This window comes from Epinephelus fuscoguttatus, linkage group LG6 (genome assembly GCF_011397635.1).
Source record: "Epinephelus fuscoguttatus linkage group LG6, E.fuscoguttatus.final_Chr_v1".
Classification (NCBI taxonomy): Eukaryota; Metazoa; Chordata; class Actinopteri; order Perciformes; family Serranidae; genus Epinephelus; species Epinephelus fuscoguttatus.
Genome location: NC_064757.1, coordinates 783,113 through 807,776, shown reverse-complemented (window position 1 = coordinate 807,776; position 24,664 = coordinate 783,113). Strand labels below are relative to the sequence as shown.

The 24,664-nt window shown below is 42.0% G+C and overlaps 1 protein-coding gene across 1 annotated transcript in view; it reads left to right on the top strand.

The window, feature by feature from the left end:
* Positions 1–24,664, top strand: part of traf2a (Tnf receptor-associated factor 2a) — a 185,055-nt gene that overhangs the window by 136,086 nt on the left and 24,305 nt on the right. The window contains exons 5-9 of the mRNA XM_049578795.1: positions 17,240–17,314; positions 17,450–17,524; positions 18,903–19,385; positions 22,617–22,794; positions 22,930–23,078. Coding sequence (XP_049434752.1) covers positions 17,240–17,314; positions 17,450–17,524; positions 18,903–19,385; positions 22,617–22,794; positions 22,930–23,078 — 960 coding nt within the window. The remainder of the gene's footprint in view (positions 1–17,239; positions 17,315–17,449; positions 17,525–18,902; positions 19,386–22,616; positions 22,795–22,929; positions 23,079–24,664) is intronic.

Genomic DNA, 24,664 nt, shown 5'->3' with positions numbered 1-24,664 from the left:
AGTAAACAAACGGCGTAGCTGCTACACGGTAGTTGCAGACAGTGGGCATTTCTTCTTCTACGCTGGATTACCTTGTCTTCTTCTGGTGTTTACTCAGTTACTACAACTCCTGTACTCATACTACCACCCAGTGTTCAGGCTGAAACATTGAAACATCACATATCCCCCTTAATAAGCAAACATACTGAACTAAACAGTGTATTTCAACTCTTCAAATAAAGACAATTTTCTTACTGTTTCCTTTATACTCATACAGTATGTGCTTAGACTAAACAACATAAAATTACCCCTATTTTGTTTTTAGAAAACTCAGGGCCGAATTCACAAAGAATGAACTGCGGCCGCTGATAGCACCTTGAATTGCACTTCACCCGCAGTTTGCTCCGTCTTAATATCCAGTTCACAAAGGATATTGAGCTAATGATATACCAGCGCAAACACGCCCACAAAGTTTGGCAGCTGAGTGCAGTTTGCCCCTGATTTGCCCCTGATTGCAATTAGCCACATGGCAAAGTATAAATGCTGGCTTTGCGCCAAGAACACCATGGCAGAACAATGGCAGACTTTGTTTGGCAAAGTACTGAATATTGTATACCCTCATGTAGTGATGTCTGCTGGTGAGTCAGTCTAACATACCCCTTTTTCACCAAAGCAGTTCCAGTGCTGGTTCGGGGCCAGTGCTGGTGCTGTTTGGTTCAACTTGCGAACCAGCTGAGAACCAATTTGCTTTTCCACGGCTCGAGGTGGTTAGGGTGCCACGTCATTGCGCCACTGTATACGTCAGTTACGTTGAACAACAACAACAACAACGATGGCTGACCGCCTACTTGTGCAACTGTTACTCCTGGCGCTACGAGGCCTCATCGGCATCCAAACACGGCAGATACGTCGTATTTGTGCTGCTCAACAAGATTTGTATGGACGGCAATTACGTTCCAGAAGACAGGTCATAACCTAACACGGTTTGTCTCTTACTAACACTGAACGTGAGATTGTTACGTTCGCCTTTGTTGTAAGCTAACGTTAGCTGGCAGAGCACAGCTAATTCACAATGCAGATGTGTAACGTTATGTGTTGTGTACTTATTTAGACAACTGAGGGCTTTTTTGTAGCTTCAGCTGGACAAAAGAGGATGCTTAGCTATTGATTTTAGTATTGATCACTCTCCACTCAACATGCTTATTTAGCTATGCATTTTTGTCCTACCCCATGCAGAGCTGGCTCATGAAGCACTTTGCAGGCAGTGGCAGATTTACCCCTCAACAACACACCTATAACTACAGATTAGGCAGTGCACGGTCGGATGTGGGAATGGCTTTTGGGAAATTGAAAGGACTGTGGAGGTGCCTCCTAAAAACCTGCCATTCAAATGTTTGTTAAATTTAGTTATGGTTGTGTATGCTGCACATGTTATAGCTGCTACTCTCCATTGTTTTTGCTGTTTTGTTGCTGCTTACCTGACTCCTTTTATCTGTGTTTGCTGAACTACTTCATGTCACCAATATTGTTTCATCCTTCAGTTCAATAAATTCATATAAATGATAATGGCTGTCATGTTCTCATTTCTTTATAAGCACAGTGACTGAAGACATCTATGAAAAGCATCTTCATAAATAGGTAACCTGTTGAGGTCTTGACTTGTTTTTACTAGCTTTACTTGAATTTATTACACAGTTAAATTGTACATCATTAAGTGAAAACATACAGAAGCAGACATGTCTCTTTAGAAGGGAATTTATTTAAATGCAAAAAACATGCTAATGATAAAAGTGACAATTGTGCATTGAATATACAAAACTAAAACTTCCCATGAAGAAACACACTGGTGTCAGTCTCCAGCTTCTGCAGCAGGGCATCATTCAGGTCCTTGCTGTGTTGCTTTGACCTCAGCTGCTGGATGGTGTTGGCGAGCTGCGGTGGAGTAGCGACGTTAGCTCGTAGTTAGCATCGTCTTGTTCGATGGCAGATAACTCTGTAGACCACACGAAAAACAGTGCTTTAAACAGTGACTCGTCCACTGCACATTATACAATGTTTAGCCAACTGAAAGTGGGGCTGGTAGGTGAGCACATGGCTAAGTAACTTGCTAACGTTAGCTAATGTTAGCAAGGCTAACCTGTTGATCAGTTAACATGAACCTGAGCAGACATCACAAACAACAGCTGTGTCCCAGTTTAGCGCTGCATCCTCCGAGGGATGCGGGCCTAAATTGGGACACAGCTGTTATCTGAAGAAACTGGTAACACTAAACAACTATGTGCAAGGCGAAAATGTTCGAAAAGAAACTTACCGGGGTCCGTTTGTGGCTCAATAACCCTGCCCCCTTCCCCGTGACGTATTGGTTCTTTCTTCTAGTCCAGCAAAGAACTGGTGCCACTCTGGAACCAGTTTTTCTGGCCCAGAGCCAGTTCTTTTGTCAGTTGAAACAGGAAAACTGGTTCCAAATTAAGCACTGGCCCAGAACCAGCACTGGAACTGCTTTGGTGGAAAAGGGGTAACAGTATCGGATGGGTTGAGGCTGTGGATTTGACCAAGTTTGACCACTTTATCACTATTCGCTCTCACTTTTTTCGTTATCTTTTGAATTTAATATGAATTATGGAACTGTTTTTGTTCACGTTTGTTTCCCCCGTTTCGTAAAATAAATTATTGAAAGTTGCTTTTGAAGTGCGTGACAGAAGTGCGTTTTGAGAACGACCGCAGACTGTCACCTGTTCAACGCATGAATATTTTCGGATGCCAGTAATAATGATTATAATAATAATGTCAAAATATCATCATCACAGACTGATTTAACAGACGATCACTGCTGCCACGATCACTGGAAAGTCTGGGCGAGAGGCTTCCACAGAGGAGCGCCCAGTTTGCACCAGCTTTCTAAAGACGTTATTTACTTCACTCAAACTGCGTGTGGCTATTAGCGCTGGTGTCAGTGAATTAGACGTTGTTTATCAATGAGGCTCATTTGCATAGAAAGGGGAAAATTTTTGTGCCAAATATATGCATATTACTTCATTTAAATACGTGCAAATAACACCGGAGCACCGAGACACAATCTGCTTGGCAGCACAGTTAGTGGAGCATTTCACCCTCTGCGCGTGCTTTGTGAATTAGACAGTATCTGTTTGCTCCATTTTTACCGGTTTAGCGGACGCAAAAGCCACGCAATCCTTTTGTGAATTCGGCCCTCAGTTAACTTATATGTTCACCTTAGTGACTTCTCAGTAGTTAATTACTCTTGGGAGGAATTTTACGCAAAAATGAACACTTTTAATGAATTCAACTCCTGCAAAATAAAAATCAGTTAACATTTCCTTCCTGCATTTGTACTCATTTAGAACAGAATATCCTAAAGATTTTCACTTTTTCTTTCCTGCAAGACATTATTTAACAACAAAGTCCTTAGTCCATTCAAGCATTCTTCTGAGCCTGACTTGTCTGGCATGTGGTGTGTGTTGCACTGGTTGTGGTACAGCCGGTATGGCTGGTGTAGCTTCAAAGTCCAGAGGTAACAGTTCATTGTCACTCTCCTTCTCCTGAAGAGAGGCAGGTGCGAGGTGAGATGCATTCCAACACTGTCCATCTGACAATAGGTACATGTACTGTCCTCTTTTTTCCATCACTTTGAGTGGTCTGGAAAACTTGCACTGTGTTTTAGAGAGAATACCAGGCTTCTTCACCCACACATATGACCCACATGCGAAGGATACAGTGGTGGCACCACGTTTCTGATCCATATATGCTTTACTCTTTTACTGTTTTTCTCCTACTCTGATGGCAACCTGTTGTGATGACAGTGGTGCACTGTGTGGAAGTGGACGTCCAGCCACATGAAGTTTAGTGCGCATAGGTCGACCATGCAACAGTTCAGCTGGTGAGAGCTGAGTCATGGAGTGAGGTGTCGCATGATATATGTGTAGGAAATCTCGTGTGAACTCCTTCCATGGCTTCCCTTCCAGCAAAGCGGTTTGCAGACTGTCCTTCAGGCTGCGGATTGAAGCATTCGATTTCTCCATTCGCTCTTGGATAATAGACAGATGATTTTCTGTGCACAATGCCTCTGTCTTGGAGAAATGTTTCAAACTCGTGACACAAATTGAGAGCCATTGTCTGAAACCAGCTCTGTAGGATCACCTTTTCTGCTGAAGATTGCAGATAAAAACTGTATGACAGTTCCTGAGGTGACCTGTAGAACAAAGTCTAGCTCGGGCCATTTATTGTGGTAATCAATCAGTGTGATCGTAAAGCGGCAGTCTATGGGTGCTCTTTCAAAGGGCCTCACCACATCAATTGCAACTTTTTCCCAAGCCTGCTCTGGATATGGCACGGGCTGTAATGGAGTAGTGTGGGTGACTGCAGACTTGTCATGTGACTGGCATGTGATGCATGCTTTAATGGCTGCCTCGACCTGGGCATCCATGCCCAGCCACCAATATGCTTCTCTGAGTCTCTGTTTTGTTCTCACTATTCCCTGGTGTGTGTCATGAGCCAGGGAGATCAGCTTTGGCTGGAGACTGTCTGGCACCAGGAGTCTGCGTGTGCCACAAACCACGCAGTCATCTTGTAGTGAGAGTTCGTGTCAAAGTTTGAAGAATGTAGTAGCTGTAGCTGTAGTTCTGAAGTCAAATTTTTAGCTGACTTGTGCCATCTGGAAGTGAGCAGTTCACGCAGTTTAGTCTGCACAGGACAGGAAGTGCATGCAGCTTTAAACTCAGTTTCAGTAACCACTGTGAGTGCAGACGTTAGTGCTACTTCTGTGTGGTCTTCCAAACCGTGCTCTGAGCTTGGCAGTGGAAGTCGAGATAAACAGTCAGCAGTTACATTTCTCTCAACCCGGCTTGTACTGGATGTCATAGTTGAATGACAGCAGTCTGGATGACCACCTGGCTATCCGCATACCTGCTCTACCTTGACCTTTTGAAGTAAGCAGTGTGGTGAGAGGGCTGTGGTCGGTACGTAATGTGAAATGTCTTCCCCATAAGTAAGTTCTCCACTTTTCTGTGGCCCACACGCACCCCAGGGCCTCCTTTTCGACAGTGGAATATTTTCTCTCTGCCTGGGTGAGCGTGCGTGATGCAAAAGCAACAGTTCTCTCTGTGCCGTCTTGGTGCATCTGAGTGAGAACTGCGCCCAGCCCATAGTCAGGCGCATCTGTCGTGACAACAGTGGGCAGTTCTGGGTTGAACAAGGAGAGTGCAGGGCTGTTCACTATGAGTCCTTTAACAGCCTCAAAACTCCTCTGCGCCTCGGGTGTCCATGTGAAAGCATCAGCTCCACGCAGGAGTGCTCGCAGGGGTTCAACAACAGCAGCATAATCTGGTATGAATTTTGAATACCATGATGTGAGCCCTGACCTCAGCTTAGGCAGGTCGGTTGGTGGAGGTGCTTGTGAAACAGCGGTCACATGTGAGACATCAGGCTGCAGTCCTTTAACTGATACTGTGTGTCAGAGAAAAGACAGTTCTGATTGTCTGAAGTTGCATTTTGAGAGGTTTAGCTTGAGCCTGGTGTGGTCAGTGCGCCGAAGCACAGCTGTCAGCCTTTCGTCGTGTTCCTCTGCTGTTGCACCTGAGATGATAATATAATCAAGGTAATATTGGACCCCCTCTAAACCTTTGAGTATGGATGACATCATCCACTGGAAACAGCTTGGCCCGGATGCCAGTCTGAATGGCACCCACTTGAAGTGAAACAGTCTGTCATGGGTGATGAAGGTAGTTAAGCTGCGGCTGTCCTCATGTAGTGGCACTTTGTAATAAGCGCTCTGGAGATCTAATGTAGAAAACAGTGTCACTCCTCTCAGCTCAGTGAATATTTCCTCCATGTGAGGTAGTGGAAAGCCGTCAGCTACAACTGACTTGTTAGGCTCTCTAAGGTCCACACAAAGACATGGATCTGGTCTGTCTTTTCTTGTGGTAACTACTATGGGTGAAATCCGTTCAGAAGACTCTATAGGCTCTTTAACATCCTGCTCTACCAGTTTTTTCACCTCCTTAGAGACTGCTTGTCTGACTGAAAAAGGTAATCTGCGCAGCTTCTGCTGTACTGGCTTTACATCAGGGCGTACTTTAACCTCGTGGATGAAGTCCTGTGCACATCCTAGTTTCTCCAATGTTACACTTTCAACTGCAGAGTGAGACTGGATACTGGGAGCTGGAGTGACCTGACCATCTATCACTTGCATTTGCAGTGCACGGAATAAGTCTCTGCCTAGCACTGCAGACCCTTGGTATTCAATGTATATATCTCTGTTAGTAGTGCGGCCACCAAATGCTATGGTAGCCCGTAAGCATCCTTTCACAGCTATGGGGTTTCCGCCATAGTCCTTAAGCTTGCATTTTGGCTTCGTGAGAGAAATATCAGTATCAATATCAGTGAAAAGCTCAGTGACAACTGATTCTGGTAGAAAGGACACTCTTGAGCCTGTGTCTAACATTAGCTCAATATCCTGGCTTTCTGACCCTGTTACACTGACTGTAATTGTACATATTATGCTGCTGGAGTCACATTCATCCACATCATCCACATTTAAAATAGTCACTTCTGGGACAGTCTCAACCTCACTCACGTGTTTGCTTCCCTGACAGACTTTTGCAAAATGTCCTTTCTTTTTGCAGGCGTTGCAAAGCGCCTCCTTTGCAGGACATCCTTTGAAGTTAGCAGTGTGCTGAGCAGAGCCACATCTGTAACATGTCTTCTCTTGTGTTGTCTGTGAAGCTGAGTGTGGTTTGTGCTTCCCTTTTCTGAACTTGCCATGCTGCTGCGGTCCCTTCACATGAACTGCGTGCACAGTGTTATCTATTGCTCCCTTGCACATAGCTTTAGCCTCCGTCACTGCAGTTTCGATCTGTCGTGCTATCGTCAAAACTTTGGTGAGTGTGAGCGGTGCCTCCAGTAGTAAACGCTCTCTGATGCGCATTGAATTTGTCTTCTCCACGATTTGGTCCCGTATCATCTCCTCTTCCATAGTCCCAAACTGGCATGTTGTAACCAGTTCTTTTAAAGCTGCAGCAAACTGGTCTGTAGTCTCACCCGGGCGTTGGCTTCGTTGTCTGAAGTGATAACGTTCAGCTACAACGTTCACTTGTGGTATGAAGAAATCCTCTATGGCTTTTAGCGCTGTGTCGTACTTATCATCAGCGACCGTCAATGTGTAGAAAAGTCTCTGACCTTCTGCGCCCAGACAATGAATAAGCAGTGCACACTTTCTTGCATCCGGCAGATCCGACTCAGACATGGCCAGCAGGTAATTCTCGAAGCTCTGTATCCATGCTTTAAGCAGTGTCAGCAGTTGTCCAACGTTTTGTAGAAAAGGTGGAGGCTGGCTCAGGTTCAGGGCCGCCACCCTCATCGGCAATATATTGTGTCGCTGAATAAGACAACTTTGTATGTCTTAACTTCACTTTATTTCAAAAGTAAACAAACGGCATAGCCGCTACACGGTAATTGCAGACAGCGGGCATTTCTTCTTCTACGCTGGATTACCTTGTCTTCTTCTAGTGTTTACTCAGTTACTACAACTCCTGTACTCATACTACCACCTAGTGTTCAGGCTGAAACATTGAAACATCACATATCCCCCTTAATAAGCAAACATGTACTGAACTAAACAGTGTATTTCAACTCTTCAAATAAAGACAATTTTCTTACTGTTTCCTTTATAATCATACAGTATGTGGTTAGAATAAACAACATAAAATTACCCTTATTTTGTTTTTAGAAAACTCAGGGCCGAATTCACAAAGAATGAACTTCGGCCGCTGATAGGACCTTGAACTGCACTTCACTTGCACCCGCAGTTTGCTCCGTCTTAACGTCCTATTCACAAAGGATATTGCGCTAATGATATACCACCGCAAACACGCCCACAAAGTTTGGCAGCTGAGTGCAGTTTGCCCCTGATTTGCCCCTGATTGCAATTAGCCACATGGCAAAGTATAAATGCTGGCTTTGCGCCAAGAACACCGTGGCAGACAAATGGTGTAGCCGCTACATGGTAGTTGCAGACAGGGGGCATTTCTTCTTCTACACTGGATTACCTTGTCTTCTTCTGGTGTTTATTCAGTTACTACAACTCCTTTACTCATACTGCCACCTAGTGCTCAGGTTGAAACATTGAAACATCACAGTAACCCTGATGTTGAACTTATGTGTTTGAGCCTGAGGCAGATATATTTACCCTGCAAGTTCGGGAACATCATCCTCTGCACAGTATACGTCCCACCCAGCGGTATAGCTGCAAGTCACGCATCAGCCGCTCAAATCACTGACTGTCTTCAAGAACAATTACTACGCACCCTCGAGGCACCTACTTTTATTTTAGGAGATCTTAATCATTGCATCACTTCCGGGTTTCCAACAGTATGTTAAATGTGGTACACGAGAAGACAAAATATTGGACAAATGCTATGGCAATGTGAACAATGCTTATGTGAGCAGAGCCAAACCCCCACTGGCAAATTCAGATCATAATACGGTGCATCTCATTCCCACTTACAGAAGTGCTCTTAAAAGCAGCAAACCACAAACCAAAACTTTTAAGATCTGGCAGCATTGAGGCTCTCAAAGGATGTTTCCTGTCTACTGAGTGGAGCATCTTTCATGAGATGGATGTGAATGATGTTGCTGAGACTGTTACCGATTACATCCAGTTCTGTGTGGATAATGTCATACCTCATAAAGAAATAACTGTATACCCAAACAACAAACTTTATATAACTAAAGAGGTGAAAGAGTATATTAATCGTAAAAAAAAAATGGCATTTAAGAACCAGGACAGAATGCAACTGAAAAATGTGCAAAAAGAACTTAATTGCAGGCTCAGGGAAGCGAGGAGCAGACATAAGGAAATCATTGAACAAAACTGTCATGCAATGTACTCCAAGAAGCTGTGGGATACTATGAAGGCCATCACTAATATGACCCCAGCCAAGAAATGTCTTAGTACTCCTGATGACTGATGACCTGATGACAAATGAATTAAACGACTTCTTTATGAGATTTGAGACCCATGATTTCTCCTCTGAGTGTGACGATGTCTTACAATCTATATGTGTCACCGACCAGGACACCAGAGTGTTGATTGACCCTTACAAGGTCCAGTCACTTTTAAAACACAGCTGTGCTAAGAAAGCCACATTGCCAGACGGCATCTCCGCATTTCTTCTTAAAACCTTTGCAGAGGAGCTGACACCAGCATTGTGCCCCATCTTTCAAAAATCTGTAGATCAGCACACTGTCCCCACCCTCTGGAACAAATCTACTATAACACCTCTACCAAAAAAAACCTGTCCAAAGGAAAATAATGATTTTCGTCCTGTTGCGCTAACATCGAACATAATTAAATGTGAGATGAGAGAATCATGGTGTCATCACTCAAGAAGGAGGTTGATTCACTGCTTGATCCTTTTCAGTTTGCATATAAGCAGGGGCGTGGCACAGATGATGCAATTAACAGTGTCACTCATCTGGTCACCAAACATCTGGAAGACCCCAAAGCTTATGGTTATTGTTTGTCGATTTTAGCTCAGCGTTTAACATGCTGCAGCCACATCTACTGATTAAAAAACTGAAGAACATGAACGTTAATCCTTTTATTTTGAAATTGTGTATGTCTTTTTTAACTAATCGTACACAGCATGTCAGATTTAACAATGTCCTCTCTGAATCCAGGTTCATTAGTACTGATGCCCCAAGGGATGTGTCAGCTCCCCTGTGCTCTTTACATTATATACAAACGACTGCACAAAAGTCCACCCTGATAACTACATCATCAAATTTTCAGACGACACTGCCATCCTGGGCTTGCTGCACAAAGATGGCAGTCCAGCAGCTTACCATTCTGAGATCTGTAATTTTGTCCAGTGGTGTGACTCTAACTATCAATGCTAAATGTAAAGAAAACAGAAGAGATGGTGTTCAGTCTTAAAGCAGTGGATGACTTGAGGCCGGTGGCCATCCACAATGAACCCATCACTCAGGTCTGTTCATACAAGTACTTGGGAGTTCATACTGATGACACACTCAGCTGGAGGGCCCATGTGGAGAGTCTCTGCTCCAGACTGCAACAGAGACTGTACATTCTGCATAGACTGAGGGTTTTTGGTGTTGAGTAGAAGTTCATGTTGTTGTTTTATCATGCTGTACTGGAGAGTACTATAAGGTACGAAATTACAGCCTGGTACGGTAACCTGTCTGTACAGCTGAAGACACATATTAACCGTCTGGTACAACATGCCATGAAAATTATGGGCGATAAAGATCACCCTTCTCTTCAAACTATTTATGAACAATCCATCATGAGACAGGCATGAAACATTTTGTCCAATCAAACTCACATTTTCCACTCTGAGTACCAGCTGCTACCTTCTGGTAGGAGATTTAGAGTCCCTCGGAGCAGGCTGAATCAATACAAACATTCTTTTATCCCAACATCTGTTAAAGGATAACTTCGGTATTTTTCAACCTGGGCCCTATTTCCCCATGTGTATGTGTGCGTATGATTCATAGGTACAACTCGTTTTAAAATTGGTTCAGTATTGAGGGAGGTGGATGCAATCAGGAGCCGCGAAACAAGCTAAAACGGCAACGGGGGCAAATGCGTCCCGTATAAGTTTGCACATTAAAAGTGCTTTTTTTCACCACTTACCAGTTCAGATCACCAGTGCTATCTCTGTAAATAGCATACTAAGCGTTTCCCTTACCTCTGGGCTGTGTGACGTCATCTCGTGAGAGCTTTGCTCCACTGTGTCTGTAGCTCTCTCTACTCGTGGGACAGCCGTTTTCTTGAGGAAGAGTTGTTTCGGGATTGAATGTCTTCTCTTCTTTGGCTGGCAGTAGTCATCTTTAGAGAAGTGAGCACTGAAGACCCGATGGTCTGCAAGGCGCAGTGTCTGGACAGGAATGTTAGCATCCATTTGTAGCACAACTAGCCACAACTTCAGCATCTCGCTGTCAGACAAAGGCAGTCTATGAAAGCTGTACGGGGTGTTGCGCGACATCCTGTTCTTGCAATTCGGATAAGCACAAACACGAACCATTGTTTTCAATCAATGCAGTAAAACTCTCAACTGTACTCCGGGACAACCAGCGCCACTCTGAGCGGCGCTCACCATGGCTCCTCTGTTTTCTTCCGGCAACAAGATAAGATAAGATAAGATAAAATAAGATAAGATACACCTTTATTGATCCCATAATTGAGAAATTCCAGTGTTACAGCAGTCAAGAAGAAAGAGTCAGATTAAAGATTTCAAATGTAAACTTAAAAAACTTAAATAACAAGGCATGCAAGTAAGTACAAAAATACAAGAGACGGCGATAAGTAACAATAATAATAATAATAATGGTAACATCATCTTGTGAGATGACGTCACACAGCCCAGAGGTAAGGGAAACGCTTAGTATGCTATTTACAGAGATAGCACTGGTGATCTGAACCGGTCAGTGGCGAAAAAAAGCACTTTTAATGCGCAAACTTATACGGGACACATTTGCCCTCGTTACCGTTTTAGCTCGTTTTGCGGCTGCCGGCTGCGTCCGCCTCCTTCAATACTGAACCAATTTTAAAACGAGTTGTACCTATGAATCATACGCACACACACATGGGGAAATAGGGCCCAGGTTGAAAAATACCAAAGTTATCCTTTAAGATTTTGAATGCACACTTGTAATGTAGTGTGTACTGTTAGCAACAGCACTGTGTACTATAATGGTACAGGTAATTGATTTTAAATTGCTTACTCCGGGATTGTGCATTGTGTCTCCTTTGTGTTGTTGATGTATGTTGAGGATGCAACTGTCCATGTTGTATGGTGACGGTTCATTGTGAATGTATGATGCTGCTGTTTTTTCTTATTGTGAACTGCAAGACCAGTAGAGTCCATGACAAATTTCTCCTACGGGGACAATAAAGTATATGAAATGAAAATGAAAAATAAAATGACTTGGCAGAGGTCCTGATTATATGTTTTGTGTTGTTTGTGATGTATTGTTGTTTGTGGTGTGTTGTTTGTGGTCTTTGTTACGTACTGTCTGGGGTGTCCATTACGTGTTGTTTGTGCTTTTAAAGCTTGTTGAAGCTTTCTTTACATCATGATTGGTAACTTACCGAAAGGTTTAGTTTTAGCTCACATCAATATATGTAGTCTTAGAAATAAAACATATGAGCCAGCGCTCTTTTTGAAAAACATTAAGTCTCTGAAACACATTTGGATGATTCTTTTAGTAATTTTGATGTGGCCACTGAGGGGTTTCTTTTATATAGAAAGGACAGAAACTGGTTTGGGGGCAGAGCTGGTATTTATAGTAACCTACCTATAGGATCATGGAAGAAAACTGTGAGTTGTATTTAATGAGAGATGTAAATGTAGATTGGCTATCTGATAGTTGCTCTCTGAGTAATAGGCTTAAAGCTATAACTAATACCTGTGTACTATTCCAAATCATGTCTCTACCTACAAGGATCTCTGTTAATTGTTGTGGAAACACCACCTCCAAATGCATAGACCATATATACACCAATAAGCCTGACATACAGTATCTCACATAAGTGAGTACACCCCTCCCATTTGTGCAAATATTTCATTATATCTTGTCATGGGACAACACTATAGAAATGACACTTTGATATAACTTAAAGTAGTTAGTGTACAGCTTGTATAGTAGTATAGATTTACCTTCCTCTGAAAATTACTCAAAACACAGCCGTCAACATCTAAGCAGCTGGCAACATAAGTGAGTACACCCCACAGTGAACATGTCCAAATTGTGCCTAAAGTGTCAATATTTTATGTGCCAACCATCATTATCTAGCACTGTCTTAACCCTTTTGGGCATGGAATTCACCAGAGCTCACAGGTTGCTTCAGGAATCCTCTCCCACTCCTCCATGATGACATCATGGAGCAGATGGATGTGAAGACACCTTGCGCTACCCCACCTTCAGCTTGAGGATGGCCCACAGGTGCACAGATGAGTTTAGGGCTGGATACATACTTGGCCAGTCCATCACCTTCACCTTCAGCTTCCTCAGCAAGGCAGTTGTCATCTTCTAGGTGTGTTCTGGGTCATTATCATGTTGGAAAACTGCATTGCAGCTCAGTTTCTGAAGAGGGACGATCATGCTCTGCTTGGAATTCATGTTTCCCTAAATGAGCCAAGCTCCTCAGAGCCGGCAGCACTCATGCAGCCCCAAACCATGATGCTGCCACCACTACTACTTGACTGTAGGCATGGGACAGTTGTCTTGATGCTCTTCACCAAGGTGCCACACATGCTGAAAGACCACCAAGACAGTGAAACATGAATTCCAAGCAGAGCATGATCGCCCCTCTTCAGAAACTGAGCTGCAATGCAGTTTTCCAACATGATAATGACCCAAAACACACCTAGAAGATGACAACTGCCTTGCTGAGGAAGCTGAAGGTGAAGGTGATGGACTGGCCAAGTATGTATCCAGCCCTAAACTCATCTGTGCACCTGTGGGCCATCCTCAAGCTGAAGGTGGGGTAGCGCAAGGTGTCTTCACATCCATCTGCTCCATGATGTCATCATGGAGGAGTGGGAGAGGATTCCTGAAGCAACCTGTGAGCTCTGGTGAATTCCATGCCCAAAAGGGTTAAGGCAGTGCTAGATAATGATGGTTGGCACATAAAATATTGACACTTTAGGCACAATTTGGACATGTTCACTGTGGGGTGTACTCACTTATGTTGCCAGCTGTTTAGATGTTGATGGCTCTGTTTTGAGTAATTTTCAGAGGAAGGTAAATCTATACTACTATACAAGCTGTACACTGACTACTTTAAGTTATATCAAAGTGTCATTTCTATAGTGTTGTCCCATGACAAGATATAATAAAATATTTGCAAAAATGGGATGGGTGTACTCACTTATGTGAGATACCGTTTGGAAGGAGGGTAAAATTATTCCTATTCCCAAGGATGCTAAATTTACTTTCAGTGGTCCCAGCACCAGGTCTATTAGCATTCTACCTGTTATTAGTAAATTATTAGAAAAAATTCTGTTTGATCAAGTCCAAACCTACTTTTTAGTGAACAGTCTAATAACTGAACACCAACATGCATACAGGACTGGTTATTCGACCTGCACGGCCTTGACACAGATGTCAGATAGTTGGCTCTCTGCGATCAACAGTTCAATGCTGGTTGGTGCAGTTATGTTGGATTTTAGTGCTGCTTTTGATGTGATCGACCATGATATTTAATACAAAAATTAATTTACTATGGTTTTAATAGCTCGTCTCTTCTCTTTTTTAGGAGTTATCTGACCTCTAGGTCCCAGAGGGTTTATTTTAATGGAGCTTTTTCTAGGAGCAGAGAGTTAGACTGTGGTATTCCACAGGGGAGTTGTCTGGGGCCACTATTGTTCTCTATATTCACAAATGATATGCCTACCACTATTCGACAGGCAAATTTAACCTTATTCGCTGATGATTCAACCCTGTATTATGCGGCTAACACTGTCTCTGAACTCACTCAAGTTTTGACCAGTGAACTGAAGATCTTATACAATTGGATTAAATCAAACAAGCTGGTCCTTAACATATCTAAATCTGCCTGTATGGTTTTTGGGTCCTGTCAAAGATTAGCTAGTAACCATTACACATAGCCGGTCAACAAATACAGCAAGCTGAAAAAGCTAAGCTTCTAGGCCTCTGGCTGGATAGGTCTTTATCATGGTCTGATCACATCAGGAATACTGTCTCCAAAATGGGTAGAGCTGTTGCTACCGTGAGAAAGTGTGCACCCTTCCTTCCATCCTCTCTGCGGAGCCAATTGCATGTGCTTTAATCTTGTGCCACTTGGACTATTGCTCTGTGGTATGGGCTTCTGCCTCGAAGCATCTTCTTAATATGTTACAAGTGGCACAAAACAAGGCTGCTAGACTAGTCCTGGGCTGCTCTTACAGGTCTAATACACGTGAAATGCATGTACGTCTCAATTGGCTAAATGTTGAGAAAAGGCTATTTGCCAACCTACTTTTATTCTTCCCGAAGGTTATTTTAACCCATAATCCTAAATTTATTTATAATAAAATAATTTATAGATCAAACATGCACATGCATTACACCAGAGGGGCAAGTAGAGGCTTGATTAGTCTACCCCTGGCAAAATCAAGAAGTATGAGAAGAATGATGACAATGTTGAGCCATGTATTATTTTAAATTATTTGTATGCTTTGTTATTATGTAAATGTGTTTTGTGTGATCTGTTAAATTGTTTTTAAATTTTTATGATGTTGTAAAGTTTTTGGACCCCAGGAAGACTAGCTGGCGTCTTGCCGTCAGCTAATGGGGATCCTTGTTAATAAACAAACAAATGCAAATTTTGAATGCTGTCACTGAAGTCATGACCCTTCCTTCTGTTGTTGGTTTCTTGTTTACATCTCCCGAAGCCCCCAAATGATAGGAACTTTAGTTCCAAAGCTTAGAGCTGGAATTCCCCATATAGAAATAAGACAAAGAATAATAATAGGAGTTAAAAAATCTCTGTTGTACCCATGGACGTCGGAACTATTTTCTAAGAGGCGGGCGGGATTTTTGTTGGGAGGGGCGGGGGAAGCACGCACACTTATCAGTGATTAAGGATTTGATTTGAAGTTATTTTATAATAACATGCAGTTATAAGAGAACTAGAATGGATGAACACAGCATCTTTATTGTTAAGGAAATTAAACTTTGATAACTAAATCAAGCCATTTAAGGAACATAACATTATTTGTAACCTTGAATGAAAAAAAGAAAAGTCTGTGCTCCTGACTTAGGGCTTTCATGCATTTCCAAAAGTGGATCTTCTTTCAGCTGACCTACTGATGAAGATTTTAAGCAGGGTCGAGACATCGCTTTCATTCATAAGGTCACTGTGAGCGTTCATAATGGCCAAATGTGTTAGTCTCTCCTGTGTCATGGTGTTGCACAGCCAGGTTTTCAGCCTGCGCAAGGCTGAGAAAGAGCACTCGGATGCCACGACAGATATGGGCAGGGCCAGACAGAGCTTAATGAGCTTCTCCACCTGCAAGGTTTGCAGGATGGACACAACATCCTGGATGCCAAGGCTACTGTATGTAGTCAGGCAGGCTGCATATCACATCAAAAGCATAGATCTATGCATTAATGATATGAAAGAGATAAATGTAAGTCAGACAAATTGAGTTTAAAGTCAGATTCTTTATTTTTTTTAAAGCGTAATGCAGTGGGTAGGGAGGCTGGGTTGCGGGGGTGCGGATGGGAGGTGCGGCCGCACCCCCCACACCCCTAGTTCCGACATCTATGGTTGTACCATCAATGTACTTTTATGAAAATTACATAATGCCCCTTTTGACTGGGCTTATATTCCTGGATGAGGTGTTGGGTGTAACCTGTTATGTTACTATAATCACATTACTTTTGTCACTAACACAGTAAAGTAACATATTACTGTTCCAAATTCAGTAATCACATTACACATTCTAATCAAAGAATTATGTTGTTACTTGCGTTATAAACATTCTTCTGTTATTTGTAAAATGGGAAGACAGAAAAACATAAACGGACGTGCTGACAACATTGACAGCGCCTATTGATATATTATTTTAAGGGAATTAATATTTGTACTATGCAGTGTTAGGGAGGCCAGCCTCATGCAGGCTATACTGATATAGTGTCCTTTTGAGGCAGTTATAGTCTACTGCAGTGCCTTCTTGATTCTCCTGATTCTTGTTGTGTTCTGATATGTGGGCATGAGGAACGTTGAGCATAATTGAATTGCTAACTGGCACTGTCGTAACAATTCGTCTCAGGGGATGTTGCAGAGTAAGGTAATGTGATGAATATAACAAATTACTTTCCACAGGGAGTGATTAAGTAAAGTAGTACATTAGTCTTTTTAAAAGTAACGAGTAATGTGTAATTATGACATTATGACCCTAACACTGCCTGGACCCCTGACACCCCATACCTATTCATGTACAGATGGACATAGACAAAAACACACAATGTTTTAATTGCGGGGGGATGTTAGTGTGAATTTTATCTGTCTCACTTTAACTAGTGAGACAGTTAAAATTCTTTTGCAAGGAAAGCCTTGCGGCAAACTTAATACCTAAACATATGTTTAACAACGGGTAACCGTTGTTCTAAAAACTGCCTGTGATGTCTACATTATGCCAGGTGATGCCTGCTGCATCAGGATGAGATATTTCTCTGATTGTTAACTAACTTTAGTTTCCATACTGTTTTTTAGGCTCATGATGAGATCTGTCCAAAGTACCCGATGATTTGTGAAGGTTGTGCAAAGAAAAAGATTCCTAGAGAGAAGGTATCCCACATATTTATACTTCAAGTGATTTCTCATAATTATGTTGGATTGATCTCATTTACCATTTAGCTATTGATCAAATTCTATAATGTGTTCTATAGATCATTAGCTTCTTTCATTTTTTTTGTTTTGCAGTATGTGGACCATATTAAGTTCTGCAGTAAATTTAAAGCACCATGCAGATTTCATGTTGTTGGCTGCAATACATCTGTAAGTAGACTTTTTGTCATAATATGCTATATGTGTAACAATGGCTAATGTAACAAGTACAGGATCTTGGCAAGATTCAACAAAATCTCCCAATTAATGGTCATATGAAGTGGAATGCTTAAACCAATGATTTGACAAAAAAAGGTACAAATAACATGCACATTCAATCGTTATTACAGAATTTATTGCCACATACCTGTAAATGAATCCTGTGTTGTTGAGTATGAAACCTGTGTGTGTGTGTGTGTGTGTGTGTGTGTGTGTGTGTGTGTGTGTGTGTGTGTGTGTGTGTGCATGCATGCGTGTACGTGTGAGTATGTGTGCGCGCATGCGTGCGTGCATGAATGCATAATGCCATAGAAGGTATTTCCCTAACAACTCCATGTTAAGTTCAAATATAAAACAAAACGTGATTGCCATGTCATGTCAATATTTAGTAGAAGCACCTTTAGCAGCAACAATGGCCTGAAAGACTTAACCAGACTGAAAGGCACAAAAATTAATAGGGACTCAAATATGACAAAAACCAGCATACATTTTCTGCGAGAGACAAAAACTAAAGGAGGGCATGTGAAAGACTCTGAAACATACACTAGCCCAAACGTAATTATAGTTTGTTTCAACAGCCATAAAGCTGCAACTGGAACTGGCCTAATAAAAGCACCAGTATACTCCAATGGAAATAGTTGTTGGATGGTCAAACAGCCTGAACCCCAAATTGCTCCCGATGGCTGTTCCATTGGTGTGTGAGAGTGTGTGAATGGTTACTGAGTAGCAGGTGGCACCATGTATGGTTGCTTCTGCCACCAGTGTGTGGATGAGTGTGTGAAAGGCTGAACGTGATATGTAGTGTAAAAGCATAAAAGTGTTTGGAAGAATAGAAAAGCGCTAGTCCATTTACCATTTCAGAAGGTCATTCACTTCTTGAGCCAGATTTACAGCTGTGCCTCATTTTTTATGACTGACCTCTCTGTACTCTGAAGGATATTCCTTCCCTTAAATTGTCCTTTTCATTATTATTATTTTGAATTAATTTGGAGTGTTTTTTTTTTTCTTCATCTTGTGGTTTTTGACAGGATTTCACTATTCAGGTTTATTTCAAATCATTACATGTAGCTAGTTTCCATTTGGATATTTTTTTTCTCCTTTTTTCTATATTAAGCATGGCAGTTGTGGGGATGAATAATTTGTGTGGCACATATATGTAAATTATTAGCTCCATTATTTATTTGCTGAATGCGTTTACTTTTTGCTTCTCCTGTGGCACAATTTCACATAACATCATGCAAACATCATGTAATTTTTTTTGTATGGAATGGACGAGGGCTGTTGTTTGTGTTCTTTATGTGTTTCCGCTTGTGTCTTTCTTTGAGTGGAGGTGGAGAAAGAGAGGATCCATGACCATGAGCGACAGTGTTCTTATGAACACCTCAACTTGCTGCTGCATTTCATCATGGGCATCAAGGTGAGCCTGGAGAGCCTTCAGCCCCAGAGCCTGGAAGCAGCCAGCCATAAGCTGCAAGAACTCCACCAGTCCCTCAGGGACCTGGAGGTGAAGATGAGCCAGTTGGGTGGGGGTGGTGCGGTTTCCATGCAGGGTGCATATGCCCCGACTCTGACCACCTCCTTCACCCCACTGCCCAGCGCCATGGGTGCTGCCCTGGAGCTGCAGCTCCAGAGTGAAAAAACAAAGGTGGCTGAGCTGAGCCAACGCTGCCAGGAGCTGGAGCTCAAAGTGAGCACATTTGAGAATATTGTCTGCGTTCTCAACAGAGAGATGGAGCGCTCCTGCACCACCATGGAGGCTTATAACCGCCAACACCGACTGGACCAGGACAAGATTGAGATCCTCAACAACAAGGTGACTAAATGACATATAACCTTTGCTGTCCAGCTGTGATGTCCACCAGATCTTTCAAGAATTTGAAAGAGTCACCTCACCCACAAATAAAAATGATCTTCATTTGCAGATGCCTACATCAGATTGAAGTTAGTGACACTTTCCTTGTTTTGCCACCTTGCTTTTCTCCAAAAGAGCATAATATGAAACCTCTGAAAATGTCTTGAGCAATGTAATGCAAATATTAATGGTGAAGGGTGGCATTATAATTCTATCCAGGCTGATATTAACCCTACAGTTAGCTTCATAGAATCTTTACTTAAAGATTGAACAGTTGTTTGCTCATCTCATTTGTCACATTACACTACAGCACTCTACTTTGCAAGAAGCATCAGTTTTGGTCTCACTGAAGACTCAAAGAAAGCTTGTTAAAGGTATACTATGCAGGAATTTGCAGCTATTTTGTGAACAGTAACAACAGTGAAAGTTGAAGTTAAAGGCAACCCCACCTTTGTCTGCTTCGCTACGCTATATTTGCATTGTTTTTTCTTCTGTGCTGTATTGTAGCTTACTCTGAGATGCATGCTGCTTACGGTCTGTCATGTTTTCGCTAGTTGTTCAAAAGAATTCCTTGTTTTAGTCCCTCTGAGACTACCCACTTTTTCAGTCCCATGAGTTTTAGTGGTTTCCCCAAGAGCCATGTTATAAAAGGCATCAGGCCTTCAAAAAATAATTTTAAGTACATAAAAATGGTATTAAATTAAAAGGGGGTTATTGGCCTATCCATTACTGTTAGAACCTGACTATATGGGATATATGGTATGTGAAATTGAGTGATTCCCTTGATTTTTTGCGGAAAGTGGAATTTCCCCACACACGCTATTTTTACTTCACTATATAATACGCAATAAACGCCAATGTTTAAGTCCAGCCCTTATTACCATGACATTGTTCTTTATTGAATGTAAATCAGGGAGAGAGAGGAGAAAATTATCAGTGTACCCCTTTTTGCACTTTAGGCAGTTTAACCTAAAGCATCAGATTTAGTGCACCATATCGAGGTTCTATCCCACCTGATGAAACTCCTTCTTCATGAGCTCTGCCTCCAACAGCCTTGCAGTGATGCCCAGATGCTTCAGTTGTTCTGTGGCCTCCCATGCCAGAATTTGATCCTGCACTTCGTCAGCTGATGTTTGATTTCTCCATACTCCTTGTGTCTCCACTGCGGGGCGGTAGAGTAGTCATGGTCTAGTGTAGTAGTAGTAGTAGTAGTAGTCTCATTGTGTCATATGGATTACTGTTAATGTATTATGTTGATCTGTTCTGTACGACATCTATTGCACATCTGTCCATCCTGGAAGAGGGATCCCTCCTCAGTTGCTCTTCCTGAGGTTTCTACCGTTTTTTTTCCCCCGTTAAAGGGTTTTTTTGGGGGAGTTTTTCCTTATCTGCTGCGAGGGTCCTAAGGACAAAGGGATGTCGTATGTTGTAAAGCCCTGTGAGGCAAATTGTGATTTGTGATATTGGGGTTTATAAATAAAATTGATTGATTAATTGATTGATTGACTGATTGATTGATTGATTGATTGATAGTGCGATACAGTTTCCTTCAAATTGCAAGTCTATGTGTACAACCTTGATACTGGGTCCGTTGCTTTGTTGGAATGTGATAATTAAAAATATTATATTTAGGCTTGTGGGTTTTGATGCAAGCAACCTGTGAGCATGCTTGATATTGAGGTCATCTTCTTTGCTTAGCTTTAGAGCCGCTCTAATAGTTTTGAAGTGAATTGGATGGTTGATGCGTACATGCTGATTCGGGTGCTATCAGAGCCGATCTGCGCATCACTATGGCAAAAAAAGCAGCGTACACCTCACATATTCATTTCTCACAGTTGCGCACATGTTTGGCTGGCATGCAGAAGCACTGTCTGTGTGTCGAGGGTGTGAGCCGCAGCTTCAGCTGCTCAGGTAGAGAGGCTGTGTAGCCTGTGTGTGTTTTTTCGCTGATTCGGTTCTGCAGGTTCTCTGCTGGTACACTGGAGACGGGGATCAAGCAGTTTGTCTCACTCAGGATAGATTGTGCTTTTTTGGTTCATAGTTTTTCATTGACGTGCGATTTATTCACGTTTAGAGGGAATAAATTTCTGTTATAACGGAAACGTGGGCACAGTTATCTATATAAAATACACAGACTAACTAACTAACTAACTGATTGCCTAACATAAACAACTGAAAACTGAAAAAAATTAGCTTGCACCGTTAGCTCCGGTAAGATAAAGCAAGAGGGAAAGCGGCTGACCGGAAGTCACTCACAAAAAAATGGAAGTTGATCACTATTTACTTACGTGTTTGAAAATAAGGTGGATATAAGGAAATCAGTTTGTCCAGAGGTGTTTCATGGAGAGAGTTGTTTCTATGCACATATTAGGCCCTGACACACCAGTATTGGACCATCAGCAAGTGTCTGTATATGTCTTGGCAGTCAGAAACAGCTGATAAGATGTTCTTCACTCTCTTCAAACATGTTGGTCTCTGCTGCGCTCTCTCCTAAAGGCACAATATCTTCTAGCAAGATTAGATATGGCATCTTAACAGCTGCTTGGAGGTAGATCACAATTTTTTATATACCTTATTGATAATAATAATAATAATAATAATAATAATAATGATGATGATGATGATGATGATAACAACAACAACAGCAGACCTAATAATAATTTCATGGCTCTTAAAATTGGTGGGAGTAGACATCATTAGCTGACAGACAGATTCAATAAAAACAATGAAAACCAGAACTGTAACATGTCAATATAGACATTCACATATGACTAGGAGACTCTGTTTTTAGAGAGGGATATTTAAATTATGGGAATAACTGATGAGGTTGAAAGGCTGAGGATGAAAGTGCCTGCATTAGTAAATTAATGGTTTTAAATATTGTTGTCTATTAAAGCCTTTTGTAAAAAATGCCATTTTAATATGCTCTGCATGTAGTTAAAAGGTGTGTGTTTACATTTTCTAAAACAGCCGAGCCTTCATCCTTTGTGCACATGGACTGAGGCAGTTTGTACATTTACAGTACATTTGGTAGCAGAGTATGCAAAAATTCTGGTTAGAAAATGATACAGGATTTCTACTAAAATGGTTGTACGCAAGTACAGATTTGTGCATATGCACTGTTTGTGAATGAGGCCCAGTGTTTTTTAGGAAAATCAATCACGGTCTTATTCATGTGTAACTGTGCTGCAGGTTCGTCAACTTGAGAGGACGGTGAGTCTGAGGGACCTGTCTATTGTGGAGATGGAGGGTAAAATGAGGGAGATGTCTGCAGCCACATATGACGGCATCTTTGTCTGGAAGATCTCAGATTTCACCAAGAAGAGGCAGGATGCTGTGGCCGGCCGAGCCCCTGCGATGTTCTCTCCTGGTAACGGCTTCATATGATGACACCCATCTGAGTTATAATCCAGACAATGATGAGGCATCTGTCTGATTAAGGATTTCCACTTCTTGCAGTCAATAAAAGGCATCATCACACTTTGTGGTGCATTATGTTTTCCAGCTTTTTATACCAGTAAGTACGGCTACAAGATGTGCCTGCGAATCTATCTGAATGGTGACGGGACAGGCCGCGGCACCCACCTGTCTCTGTTCTTTGTGGTGATGAGAGGACACAGTGACGCACTCCTCAAATGGCCTTTTAATCAGAAGGTAATGCTCATTTTGATCAGGGATCTTCACCCTGCACACAGTACAGTAGCAATTATTTCAGTATTTTTAACAATACAAGCTACCAAGCAGTCTATGAAGTCATTAAAAGAGCTCCACCTTTATTAAAGAGATGAACACATTAATGCATCAGTAATTATAATAATATATATGATAGATATTATTCTGCAAAATTAGTACTTTTGGTACTTGATGTACATCCTGATGCAGGTACTTACACAGTTTTAAATACCTGACTTTTACTTGTGACCAGTGATGCCATTACTCTAATCTGATTACTTTTTTCAGTAACGAGTAATCTAACACATTAATATCTCCAAACCAGTAATCAGATTTAAATTACTTATCCATTTATGTGCGTTACTATTGCATTACTATGCCACCTCATAACATAGACAGAATGCAGATTTATTTCAACCTCACTCAGACCATCACCAGACTGTCTTTACCTTGAATGATGCCATCATCTCCCTATCCTCAAGACCTATATATCAACAATGTCATGTGACTGACCTTAGGAGGCTTGGCTCGCCCATAAAAGCACCCCGGTGAGCATGCCTCCTCCTCTTTGCTTCACTCGCCTCATCCGAGACCTGCAGGTAAGTGTGTTTAGGACTCCACTTTTAACAATCCATCAATTTTGTGCAGGTGCCTTGTGTCCCTGAGGATTGCATGTGGATTTCCCATTTTCTTGTCGTTTGTATGACATTGTGAGGCAGAGAGTTACATTGCATGCGTTAACCTCTCCTCTTTGTTTCAGGTAACCTAATTTGTTGCACCTGGTGGTAACTAATTACTCTAGCTGCATTTTCGGGTAAGTGCTGTTGTCTCGCGGTGTTTTCAAGCCGGGAATTAAGTTTAAAAAAATCAGTTTTTGCCGCAGTTACAGAGCTGTTCATTCATTTGTTGCTTTTTGAGCTGCATTTGTGTTTCCCCATTAACTCACTGTTGACAGGGTTTGGGCAGGCATTTCTCAGTCCCAGCACTCCCAGGGATTTGTCTCTGTGCCTGTGGCGGGGGACTAATTGCAGATGCTCAGGAAGGCATGGAATGTCCCCAGTGGGGTGCCCCAGTTTGCTCAGGAGACTGGTTTAGGGGATATGCCTCCTGTAGAGCGGGAAATGGTGGCTTGACATCTCTGGGTCCAGAGCGTATGACTGCGAATCCATGCTGTCCAGTAAAAAAGTGCAACAAGACTGACCGACTGCTGTGTCGGTCATACAGTGCCCTCCAAAAGTATTGGAACAGTGAGTCCAATTTGTTTACTTTTGTTGTAGACTGAAAACATTTGGGTTTGACATCAAAAGATGAATATGAGACAAGAGATCAACATTTCAGCTTTTATTTCCAGGTATTTACATCTGGATCTGATACACTTAGAAGATAGCATTATTTGTAATGGAACACAAATTTTTTAGGTGAGCAAAAGTATTGGAACATATAAACTTAAAATAGATTAAAGTGAATGAGACTTAATATTTAGTTGCAAATCCTTTGCTTTCAATAACTGCATCAAGCCTGTGACCCACTGACATCACCAAACTTTTGCATTCTTCTTTTGTGATGCT